Source organism: Triticum aestivum, chromosome 5D, assembly GCF_018294505.1.
Source record: "Triticum aestivum cultivar Chinese Spring chromosome 5D, IWGSC CS RefSeq v2.1, whole genome shotgun sequence".
NCBI classification, from domain to species: domain Eukaryota; kingdom Viridiplantae; phylum Streptophyta; class Magnoliopsida; order Poales; family Poaceae; genus Triticum; species Triticum aestivum.
Window position 1 is genome coordinate 52,590,204 of NC_057808.1, and position 12,443 is coordinate 52,602,646.

At 46.7% G+C, this 12,443-nt stretch overlaps 3 protein-coding genes across 3 annotated transcripts; 1 reads left to right on the forward strand and 2 right to left on the reverse strand.

Moving 5' to 3' along the window:
- The first annotated feature begins 967 nt into the window (after window positions 1-967).
- LOC123124300 (uncharacterized) lies at window positions 968-2,772 on the forward strand. The gene is made up of 2 exons (XM_044544944.1): window positions 968-1,231; window positions 1,325-2,772. The coding sequence occupies exon 2, from the start codon at window positions 1,380-1,382 to the stop codon at window positions 2,577-2,579; it is 1,200 nt and encodes a 399-aa protein (XP_044400879.1). The 5' UTR covers window positions 968-1,231; window positions 1,325-1,379; the 3' UTR covers window positions 2,580-2,772.
- A 6,407-nt stretch (window positions 2,773-9,179) lies between these two features.
- Window positions 9,180-10,609, reverse strand: LOC123124301 (uncharacterized). The gene is made up of 3 exons (XM_044544945.1): window positions 10,471-10,609; window positions 10,195-10,344; window positions 9,180-9,895 (listed from the first exon to the last, which is right to left on the reverse strand). Exons 1-3 carry the CDS (start codon window positions 10,558-10,560, stop codon window positions 9,353-9,355), a joined length of 783 nt encoding a protein of 260 aa, XP_044400880.1. The 5' UTR covers window positions 10,561-10,609; the 3' UTR covers window positions 9,180-9,352.
- A 248-nt stretch (window positions 10,610-10,857) lies between these two features.
- On the reverse strand, window positions 10,858-11,575 carry LOC123124302 (defensin-like protein 1). The gene is made up of 2 exons (XM_044544946.1): window positions 11,417-11,575; window positions 10,858-11,256 (listed from the first exon to the last, which is right to left on the reverse strand). The coding sequence occupies exons 1-2, from the start codon at window positions 11,493-11,495 to the stop codon at window positions 11,087-11,089; spliced, it is 249 nt and encodes an 82-aa protein (XP_044400881.1). The 5' UTR covers window positions 11,496-11,575; the 3' UTR covers window positions 10,858-11,086.
- Window positions 11,576-12,443: the final 868 nt, after the last annotated feature.

The window sequence follows — 12,443 nt, forward strand, 5'->3', positions numbered from 1 at the left end:
TTAAAAAATTGTTCACTATTTATAAAATAGTTACGTGATTTTAAAAAATATACATGTATTCAAAAACTGTTTGCAAATTTTGAAAAAGAAAAAAAGCAAAAGGAACAAGAAGAAAACTACGAAAGAAAACCTAAGGAAAACCAACAGCAAAACACAAAAAACCGGTTTTGGGAAAATTCTAGAACACACAAGAAACAACTAGGCGCAAATCAAAACCCCCCAAAACCCCAAACCAAATCCCCAAAGCTGAAACCCTAACCCTAGCTCCACCACTCACCTGGTACTGCATGCCGTCGGAGGAGGAGTTGATGTACTGCAGGATGGAGTAGTCGTCACTGCTCTCATCCTCGTACAACATGGCGCGGCGGCGGTGAATCGAAGGGCGAGAGCTCAAGAGGGGACTAGGGTTCGAGGAGAGTTGGGTCCGGTATGATTATGTCCGACCCAGACATATACAGCGACCAAGCCGGCCTCGTCCTAGTCAGCGTAGCAACACGCGTCTGTTGGCCAGTGTGTCACCTGACAAGTGGGGTCGTGCGGTTAGATATAGCGTCAAGCGCTGTCATCCACTGTTTATTGGCATGCAACAAAAAAACGACCAGTGATACTGATTCGTCACACCTGCCGCAAGTGTGGTATTTCCATGCAATTAACTCGGATTAAACCTTAGGTTTAACAGCGAGACATTAATTAGTCGTGACTTTGTCAATCTCAAGATTCAACTGCTCGAGGACATTCATAGTATTACATGCGTATTCATAGAGATGAGTGTTACATACGCTTGTATGTATGTGTCTATGCCGTGTTTTAGAAAACCCCGCCATGATGATAATCAAATGTCCGACGGAGCTAGTTTCAGGAAAAAATGTCCGACGGATGAATAGCCGACGATCCAACGATCAGGTGACCGAAAACACGTCACGTAAAACTGGCTCACCTTCCTCGACGGTCCAGCCTAGCGAACCGTCTGCCCCAACGAAATCTCGCGCGCCGCCGCCTTTCTGCCCCATCCATCAAGCTTCAGGTGTTCTTCCGCATTAACCTGCCCGGCCTTCATCTTTCCGATCGCAAGATCTCCGCCTCCGCGCGCGATCCACATCTTTGACGGCACCGCAGCAAAAGGGGCCGGGTTGCAGAACCAATCCGCGTACGTACGTCCGGACGGCCCTGGCCCTAGATGTAAAATCTGGAACTGGAGCCATACGGGATCTGATCTTGCTGCAGCCTGCAGGTACACATGAACTTCCAATTTCTTCTCGTTTCTCGATGAAGAAAATCGCAGCCTTCCTAGGCCTGCAGGTACACAACTCATTTCTTTTGATAGTCAGGAGGATACTAGGTGGGTTAGCTTAACTGGGCCGAGGGAGGGAGGAACGACGATGATGAATCGCCAGTTTGCCAACATGATAGTGCGCGATGGCGGCAGGGGAATCTACTCCCTATGCCGTCTCGACCTCGCGCGGCATCTCTTCCACCCTTCCACAGCAGCCGCACAAGCAGCAGCACCAGCCGCGAAAGCGAATGAGACGAAGGGTTTGTTACTACTACCAACGACCTCGAGCTGCGGCGACCGTCTGCCCAGTCCCAGCATCAAGTTCTCGATCACTCCGGCCATGGCCGGCTCGCCGTACATGCATTTCTTCTCGCTGCTGAGAGGGCAGGCGGAAGGCTCCGTCATGTTCGTCCCCTGCTACGACAACCCCGTCCTGTACAACATCGACAAGGAGTCCGTCGCCGGCGTGCCCCTGCCCAGCTTCCCCAAGCAGAGCGACTCCATCTCCCTGTCCGTGGCCGGGCCTCGGGCACGCGTCCACCGCCAGTACGACGACGACGGCCAGCAGCAGCTCTATGTCATAACCAGAGGAAATGGCGACGATGGCTTCTTCGAGGTGCTGAACTACAGGAGGACCGGCTTCCCTTGGTATGGTCGATCTCATGCTGGGCCCCTGTGGTGGAGCTGGAAGCCTCTGCCCTCCCCGCAGCTCTACGGACCGGCGTGCCCGCCGGACATCGGCAGGAAAGTGTTCTCCCCCACCGCGGCGGCGGTGGTGGACGACACGACGATCTGCGTGTCGTCCGTGGACGCCGGCAGCGCATGCGCATTCGACACGGCCAGGGGCGAGTGGAGGCAGGCTGGGGGCTGGGTGCTGCCCTGCGACGGCGCGGCCGAATACGTCTCCGAGCTCGGCCTCTGGTTCGGCGTCGAGCACGCCAAGCGCAACCCCGACCACCGCCTGCGCGCCTTTGACCTCTCCTCCTCCTCCTCGCCGCCGGTGGTGCGGCAAACCTGGAGCTACCTCGATCGCCTGCCCGGCGAGTGGCTTACGTCGCAGAGGCACCTGCTGAACCTCGGCTCAGGCAAGTTCTGCATCGCCACCAGCTTTCAGAGCATCGAGAGGCACCCAAACTCATGGGGCTGCCATTCTGACGACGGCCTGGATGATGACATAGCGCTCCATGACCTCACCGTCTTGACGGAAGTGGAGGTGGTGCGCCGTGGCGATGAGCTCCACATGATCAACCACAAGCGCAAAATTTACAGGCTTCAAGACGATTTCGGTATCCACTGCGTGCTCTGAGTCAGGGACTTGACCGATTCAAACGAAAACTTTGCATGATGTGCATCTATACATCCTTGAAGATCATTGCTGTTCTTTTTGTTAGAGTTTGGAGATTGTTGTAGATGTTGGCAACTCTTGCACTTAAAATTGTTGGTTATGCTATCTGCTTGAATAATTGCAGCAAATATTTTGGCTTTTGAACATAAATATTTTGGTCTTCATTGTAGTCCCAGCTCAGTAGGCTTGGGCCAACTCTGAACATAAGTATTGGGCGACTCAAGGACCGGTCCCTCGTCTCGGCGAGCCGCACCGGCGAACCAAGCGTGGAAGTGCACGGCAGCCTTGTACACTCAGAGAACAAGAATAGAACACTTCTGAGGAAGAACGCAGAGTGTCATCTGTATATTATTGAAATCAGATAGATGTTGTTTTTCAGGCAAAGGATATAGGAAGAAATATGCAGATTTAGGCTATTAATATTCAGAAGAAATATGCAGATTTAGGCTCTTAATATGCAAAGGATAGAAATTCTTTTTCAACAGGAACGAAATGAAAACAACAGGAACACACGACACGATCCATTTCCGCAAGCTGACCAATCTGAGTATTTGACAAAAAACTACCACATTAGGGGTATCCGTCCCACAGAACTACCACTTTCAAAAAAGTGACTAATAACTACCGAAAATTTCAAATTTTGTGGCAAAAAACTACCAAGTCGTGTTGATCGTCTATTTAGCCGTTTTAACCGCTTAACTGACAGGGATGGCCCACATGGCAGGTCGACGGCGGCCCTAACGGCTAACGGACGCCCGCTCGCGGCCGTTAGTGGCCCGGCTCGGTCGGAACCAGCCAGGGGCTAGGTCAAAACGACCGACCGGCCGGCCGACCGAGCGAACCATCTCTCTCCCCGAGCTCTCTCCTCTGGCGGCGGTGGTAATGGCGGCGGTGGATCCAAACCCCGACGGCAATTTGTTCGGCGGCCAACCTCCTGACGTAGTTGGGGGCCGCGTCGACCTTTCGGAGGTCGATACGTGGCTAGGCAGCTCTAGCAGCTGTAGCTTTGCGGCGCAACAGCCTGAATCTGGAGTTGGCGGCGGCGGCGGCTCGACCACCGACGAGCCATCCCAGGAGTTGGCGGCGGCTCCAGCATCGACGACGACAAGAAGTGCACCTTGTGGCCGGCGCAAGCTTCCTCGTGCGGGAGGCGGCAGGTACAACATATCTTCTTCTTTTTCAGTTTTATTGGCAGGATGTATTTTAGGTCAATTTCCCTAATGTATGATAACAGAGTAATTGCAAATTGTTAGAAACTTTAGCGGTGTGCATTCTTTATAATAATTCATTCCATTTTTGTCTAGTATTGATGACCCAAAATGGGGAATTTGGTTCCATTTAGAAGGCAGAGATTCTGTTGTTAGAAACATGTACCAGTCAGACATATCATTTGGGACTCTGATATCTCTTATTAGGAGTGAGGGTTGCTGCTCTGATGATTATATGTACTATGTTAGTGATGCTCATAAAGGGATAGAAGGCTTAGAGAAAATATCTTTTGAAGATGATGTGCAGCAGATGTTGCTCCACTCTTTAAATGAAAAGAGTGTGAACATAAGAGTTGTGAGAGCAAATGAGCTGTGTAATGCAGATGAAAACAGAGATTATTATTTTGTTGATCATTGCATTAACACCCAACAAAGTTGCACTAAGTTGATGGATACAAGCATGGACAGAAAGGAAGAGCTTAAGAAAAGTGTTCTTCAGAGAGAAGCCGACCTCAATCATTTTGAAGGTGACACTGATATATCAGAATTTCTGTCTGATTCAGATGGCAACAGTGTGGAATTGCAACTGCAAGCAGTTTCTTCATCTGATGATGAGGATAGACCAATGGCACAGAAACTAAAGCCAGTGAGAAATCCTGGTCCAACAATTAGATCACACAATGAGGCTGAGAAAATGGAAAAACCAGATTGGTTGCCTGAAGCTGATGAAAAATGTTTTCCTGGTGATTATGGCATTAGTGATGAAGAAGATGAGCCTGAAGGATCCTATAAACTACCAAGTGGTAGGAAGAGAAGGAATATGAAGTTGAAGGAAAGGGTATGGTTCAATCCCAAACTACCAAACCCAGAAGAACAGTTTTGTAAGGGATTGTGCTTCACCAGTGTTTATGAGTACAGAGATGCACCTAGGGATTTTCACATTAGGACATTGAGGAACTTTCAATACCATAGAAATGCCCCAGATAGGATTATTGTTTGGTGCTCAGAGAGAGCACAAGGATGTGATTTTTATATCACTGCCTCTAAAATAGCTCATGAGAAAACTTTCTGCATCAAGAAGTGTGATATTGTGCACACTTGTGGAGCATGTGCAGAGTCCACAAAGGTTACTACAAAGTGGTTGTCCAGATCAGTACAGGAAGCATTGAGAGAAGACATTAGATCTCCTGTGGATGCATTAATTAAAAAGACAAAGACCAAGTTTTCAGTGGATGTGTCAAGGAGTGTGGCATATAGGGCAAGGAGGAAGGCTGTTGATGTGGTGCAAGGTGATCACAAGCAGCAGTATTTGAGGTTAAGAGATTATCTTCAAGCTGTTCTTGATACAAACCCTGGGAGCAGGTGTATAGTGACAACATTTGAAAATCCAGAAAACCCAGCACCTACTCCTAGATTCAAGTATCTTTTCTACTGTTTAGCAGCTTCAAAGGAAGGTTTCCTTAATGGTTGCAGACCATTTATAGGTAATTTTTGAAGATTTAACTATTATTAATTAGGTAGTTCTATGCTGTAGCTAATTTGTCACTTAATCCAGGTCTTGATGGATGCTTCATCAAGTTAACCACTGGACAACAAATACTTGCAGCCACAGGAAGGGATGGCAACAACAACATCTACCCCATAGCTTTTGGTGTGGTTGACAAGGAAGATGGAGAGAGTTGGACTTGGTTTTTAACTCAGTTGAGATGTTGCATTGGTAGTGGCAACAAGTTTGGAACATACACCATCATATCTGACAGGCAAAAGGTTAGTGTCTTATGCACAAATATGTTTGATCAATGTGGTTTTAGTACCTACTGGAATTATTTAAGTTTGATCATGTGCATTACTAATTGGTTAATGCACAGGGCTTGCTTAAGGCAATAAATGAGGTATCCCCTTCACCTCAAAGGTACTGTCTTAGGCACATATATGCAAATTTCCAAGCAGCTGGATTTAGGGGGCAGGAACTAAAGAAATGTGTGGACCAGGCTAGCTACTCTTACACAAAACATGGTCATGAATTAGGGATGGCAGATTTGAAAGCACAGTGTGAGGATGCTTGAAAATGGCTAAAAAAGATTGATGCTTCTGCTTGGGCTAGGTTTGCTATGGATCATACATGCAAAACAGATATAGTGGTGAACAACCTGAGTGAAGTGTTCAACAAGATGATACTGGATGTTAGGGCTAAGCCTATAAGGACAATGTTTGAAGGGATTAGGACCAAGCAGATGATCAAGAGGCAGCAGACCAGAGAGAAGTTACAGATTAGCAGGTGGACAATCACACCCAACTATGCAGAGATTTTAGAAGAGAACAAGAAATATGCCAAGTATTGCCAGGCTGATAGAGCAGGTGAAACAATATGGCAAGTTACCAGCAAAGAAAAACAATATTGTGTTGACATGGAAAAATATACCTGTGATTGCAAAAGATGGAACATGTCAGGAGTGCCTTGCAGTCATGCCATATCTGCAATGACAAAGCAAAAACTGCATCCTGAGGACTATGTTAGTGAATTTTTCAAGAAGACATTATATTTTGAGACATACAAAGAAATTATATACCCTGTCCCTGGTCCAGATTGCTGGCCTCAATCAAACACACCAGACATTGAGCCTCCTGTTTTTAAAGAAAAGGCAGGGAAAAAACAAACTGCAAGGAGGAAAGGGCAGTTTGAAGTTCCAGGTCCAAGAGATAGTAGTAGGATGGGGACTATAACATGTAGTAACTGTGGGCTAGAAGGACACAAGTATACAAGTTGCCAGAAGGCTCTGAGGCCTAAGCTTCAGATGAGGAAAAACAAACATCAGGTAATTACATGACTTACAAGTTTCCTTTTTCCATGGTATTTACCTCACTAAATGTGTCCTGGTTCTTGAATGCGGGAAAATAGGGCAGTTTATGCAGATACACCAGCTGCACCAGCTCAAGGCCATGCTACAACTGGAAGAAGAGCCAATCCTACTCCAGGACCTGCTGCAACAGCAAATAGAGCATCACATTCTGCTCCAGGACCTTCTGCATCAGCACCAGCCCCTGTTGGTACATCCAGAAGGGGCAGGCCTGCAGGTAGAGGGAGAAATTCTGGTTTCAGTGCACCAAGATCTGCCACAACTTCTGCACAAGGTTTGGCAGGGACCAAAAGGAAGAGGTATCCAAGCTCCAAATTGAAGGGCTACTTCTATGCAAGTGGTAACTAATGGTAAGTCTGAACTTAGTTTCTGAACTTTTCTGAACTTAGTTTCTGAACTTAGTTTCTGAACTTAGCTTCTGAAGTTAGTTTCTACACTTGTCTGAACTTGTCTGAAACTGAAATTGTCTAAGATGGGCCTGCTGCCCTGTTATGCTTTATTATTTTGGGCTTGGCACTGGGCTCGGTTATTGGATCTCTCTGCCCCCCTCCCAAGCCTGCCATTCTGTCTACAAAAGACGCAGCGATCCTACAACCTCTTTCCCCTAACCCTAAACCTAGCCGCCGCGGAAGCACGCGGACCCTAGTTCAGCCAGAGATGGATCCAGCATTAGGAGAGCTAGTGGATGACCATGAGGAGGTTGATAGGGCTGCTGCGAGGGCCAATCGCAGAGCGCACGCACTGGAGCGACGGCAGAGGCTGGCTGCCAGGATTATGGCAGAACGCAACGCCAACGATGTCAAGTAGTTCAATGAGGCGTTCCCAGAAGGAACGCACATCACGGATGACCTTGTCATCTGGTGGGCAAGAGACAGGGCAAGCTTCCATCTATTCCAAGTAACAAGGACTCGGTGGACTAGGATGTTGGCTGCGTTCGAAGGAAGAGAGGATTAGTTCTCTGCATGTTCTCTGCATGCTCTGTGTTTTCTGTTTATGTATGTCTCTGAACTTATTTCTTCCTTTATACTGCATTTGCGTGCACTTATTGTTGTTACTTCTGAATGTTCAGAGCGGCGTCATCTTCGTCGTCTGCAGAGTGAGAGAGCATGCAACAATGGAGATGCAGCAGCAAATTCTCGTCATCTTCGTCGTCTGTATTAGTACTATGTTTGCTTAAATCAGCTCGAACTATCTATGTTTTATGCGTTTTCATGCGTGGTACTGAATGTTTCGTCTCTGTCTATGTCTGAATCTGGTTAAGGATCATGCTATCTAAGCACTGCTGAATGTTTCTAAATTTGGTTACATTCCAACCTAACTTTCACTTTCCCGATGAGAAATGGCAGAAAATTATCACAAGTTTCAACACACTGAAACTGTGAACATTAAATACAGCACATCTACCACCTGTAAAGACTAGTAAAATCTCCTCACTATTACTACTCCACTGCCACACAACACCTCCCCCCACTTAACTCCCCCACCTCACTTCTGCCGCACCCACAACTACTCTTCCCCTTCCCCAGACCCATGGCTGGTTCTTCCTCTTCCCCTTCCCTAGACCCATGGCTAAACCCATTCCCAACTGGCAAGGGATGGGTTGCCATGCTTCTTGGTTCAGCACGCGGCGACCAAGAACTCTTCCTCGACTACATGAAGGTCGCCATGAGGTACACCAGCGCTATTGGGCTGGTAGATGCAGTAGAGGAAGTGAGGAAGAAGGCGACTAGCGAGGAGAAGCAGCGCATGGAGCAGCGCTATGGAAACCCAGGTAAGGTGGTCATGCCCATCGACATTCTCCTATGGGCAATGAAGGAGGCCGACTCCGGCGATGCTGGGCAGAGGCAGCGGTGGGCAGACCACCGCTATGTCGCTCCAGCACAAGCTACATCAAATGCAAACGCAGCAGAGGTGCAGGAAGACGACGACGACCTACAGATCGTCGCACAGCCAGCTGTGCAGGCTCGCCGCCGTCCTCCTCCCATCATCATCATCGATGAAGACGAAGAGGAAGAGGATGTGGAGGTGCAGCCAAATCCCACCCAACTGAAGCAAGAGGTACGACGATCCAGACGCTTAGCAGGACAAACAACTAAGTGAATCTGAAACTATAAGTTTCAGATTCAGTTTCATCAGTAGTTGAACTACCTATGTCAGTTTCGTCAATTGAACTACCTATGTCAGTTTCGTCAGTGTCAGTAATCTTCAGTTTTAGCAAGTATTGTTCAGTGAACTCCTATGTGCTATCTATGTAATGCTACCTATGGTGCCTCCTATGTGAACTACCTACCTTTGTTCAGTGTTACCAAGTTTGTGCAATCTGTGAAATGTTACAACAAACTTCTCACGACCATATTGCAGGTAGGATAAAAAAGACAGATAGAAACTGTAGCAGGCTTAGATAATAAGGTTCTTAACTTAGCATCAGGGCATTAAAGATAACATCATCTTAGAGCATTACAGATCAGGGCCATAACAGCACCCCACACCACAACCAAAATGATCTGAAATCATAGGCAGTTCTTAGGCTTAGGCAGTTCATTAGCTAATATTAGTATTGAGATGCATATTTGCATCAGATGAGATGCATATTTGCATCAGACTCCTTCATTGCTAGGCCAGTTATATATAGAGGCCTCATATTTACTTACCAACCATGCCTAAAAAATCACTCCTCCATGACAACTTGTTTGATCTTGTCCAGCTTTTCCTTGGACCCATGACCAACCTTCAGTAGCTCAGAAATGACATGCTCCAGCTTCTTCTTCTCTTCTTTAAGGAGGTCTCTCTCCACTTGTATCTCCTTCATGGCCTTCCTGGTGTTTTGAATGATATCAGCTTGACTCTGCAGGATGCACCTCTGTTCTTTCTTCAGCTTAAGTTTCTCCATTTGAACCTCAATCTTTGCCTGCTCCTCAAGCTGATGCTTCTTCTCCTTAAGTTCATGGCTTGTGTAATCCATGTCATGGGATTTCTGCCCATCCTGGTAATCAAACAGCTTGGATACATCATCCACAAGCTGACTGTACTGATTGGCAAGAGAATCCAGCTCCTTCTTCAGTTTCTCAACCTCTATCTCATGAGCTTCTTTGTCTTGGACTCTACCAAGGTTCTCCTCATGATACATATCCCACAGCTTGGTTAAACACCTCTGCAGAATTACTGGCCAAGGGGCATCTACCCACTCCAGAACACCACAGTTCACACCATCCTGAAAATGCAGTAAAATATTAATGATAACTAAATCCAGTAAAATTCAGTTACAGAATTCATACATACATATCAATGTTTGTCTGAATGCAGTAACAAAGAAATTCAGTTAGACCAATTTTAGATGTTGCCTAGATTCAGTTCCTATCATAGATTTAGCTAACACATGAACACCACACCAGCTTTGTACTTCAGTTTTCAGTAAACAGATACTGAAACAACAAGAATATCAATGTTGTTTGCACTATGTACCACCAAATTAATCTACACATGAAAACCACTAACAATAGTTGCTCTTACCGTAGTAGCACATCCAATGAATCTCCTTCCAGTGTCAGTCCCTTCAAATGCCACAAACCTGCCTGGTCTCTGCCTGTGCAGGATGCACTTACGGTCAGATTCAACCACAAGCCCACTGAAACTTGGATCTATCACCGTGTCAGGAGTTTGCTGCAGTACCAACCCCATATATATCAGCCACAACACCTCACACATAAGAACTACATGGAAGAGCAGAGTGAGCTCAAACCCTAACCCTAACCCTAGCATAGGAGAGAACAGAGTGAGCTCACTTACAAAATACTCCATTTGCATGCTGCTGTACTCATCCATGTACTCGTCATCGTCGGCGTCGGATGTCTCGTTGCTGTTGGGCCAGGAAGGCATCCTCGCGCCGCCGCGTCGCAGTCGCCGGAGGAAACAGAGGAAGAAGAGAGCTCAGGGAGAGGAGTGAGTGAGAGATGGTTCGCTCGGTCGGCCGGCCGGTCGGTTTTGACCTAGCCCCTGGCTGGTTCCGACCGAGCCGGGCCACTAACGGCCGCGAGCGGGCGTCCGTTAGCCGTTAGGGCCGCCGTCGGCCTGCCATGTGGGCCATCCCTGTCAGTTAAGCGGTTAAAACGGCTAAATAGACGATCAACACGACTTGGTAGTTTTTTGCCACAAAATTTGAAATTTTCGGTAGTTATTAGTCACTTTTTTGAAAGTGGTAGTTCTGTGGGACGGATACCCCTAATGTGGTAGTTTTTTGTCAAATACTCGACCAATCTCGAACCGGGAGACGAGCAGTTGAAAATAAAATTGGTACAGATGAAACTTGTTACAGCTTCAACTTGTGTGAATGGCGCATCGACGACGGCTCGCCTTGGCAAACATCTTATTACACCCCCGGAAGCAATGCGCCATCGCTGGCTGCTCAGCAGTTTTTGTTGCAGAAGCAGACTATCTTGTAGGGGTCGAAGTAGTTCCCCTCGCACACCCCGCCGCGGAAGCCCTCCATTTGGCAGTGCTCCACGCATCGGCCGGTCGCGCAGTTGGGAGCAGTATAGGTCTTGCTCGGCTCCCTGCAAGTCGCCCCTTGACATCCTGCAGGTAAAGGAAAAAAGGACAGCATAACATCATCAGATTTCCTTTCTTCTTCTTTGCACAATGAAATGGGGTATGGATCGACAGCATAACATCTGCTCAGGATGTGCCATGTTCTCCAGATGGATGAATTTCCTTCAGGCAAGGGCGCAAGGCTTACCAGGGAGCAAGAGGAGTGGCATGATCAGCAGCAGCAGGCACAGGCCTGGCACCTTGAGCTTGGGCGCCGCCATCGCCATGTCTCCAAGGAATGAAGGGAGGAGGGAAGGAAGGAAGGAAGGGGCTAGGAGAAGGCGCAGATCCAAACACGCGAGTGCCGTCTCTTCTTATAGCTAGCCATGGATGATGAAACCTTACAAAATAAGAGAGAAAAGGTGAGTACGATGCATTTACTTCTGCATAATCCAAAATGTTTATTCTGGTCAAATGAGGAGTGCGTGAGAGGAGTATGAGCTGCCCCCATATCTTTTCTGCGTGTGGGCTTTAAATGGTCCATATATTTTCAGTAAATTCCCAGCAGATTGCTTTCCAATGCACAGCACAACATTCAGTGAGGGCAGATTAATAATGTAATTGTGATTGAAAATAAACTTGGAACGGAGGCAACGCACATTAACTAGCATTACTATAAATTTCCTTATTTACTTGCAGATTTAATGAAGGGATAATTTACTTCCTTATTCGTAGGAATACAAAGTCCATATTAGCCCCACAGAATCACTTGTAGCATCTTACCTGATCATGAGAGGTAAGAGTAATACTAGCCATTGAATCTCTCCTAATTAACGGCTCATACCAATTTGGACCATCTTAAAAGAGCTCCCAGAATAAACACCGGTTAGCGAGAGCAGAGAAAACGAGATAATGTGGATCCAAGTACACGAGCAATCTGGGGGCAATCCTCCTTTAAAAAAAATATATATATATATATATACGAGCAATCTCTTGTCATAACCATGGATGGTCAAAAACAAAGATAAGATGATGATGTGATTTTGTCTGGGTGATGCAATTAATAATGTGTTGTAATGAAATTTGTTTATTTATTTATTTATTATTATTAGTGGTGGCGATGGTGGTAGCCAAAGCAACAAACACATTATTAATATATATGAAACATTTAAAGCCCAGATGTATAAAACTTGAGTGTAATTAATACGGTTTTGCTAATTTACAGTCGGCTGTTT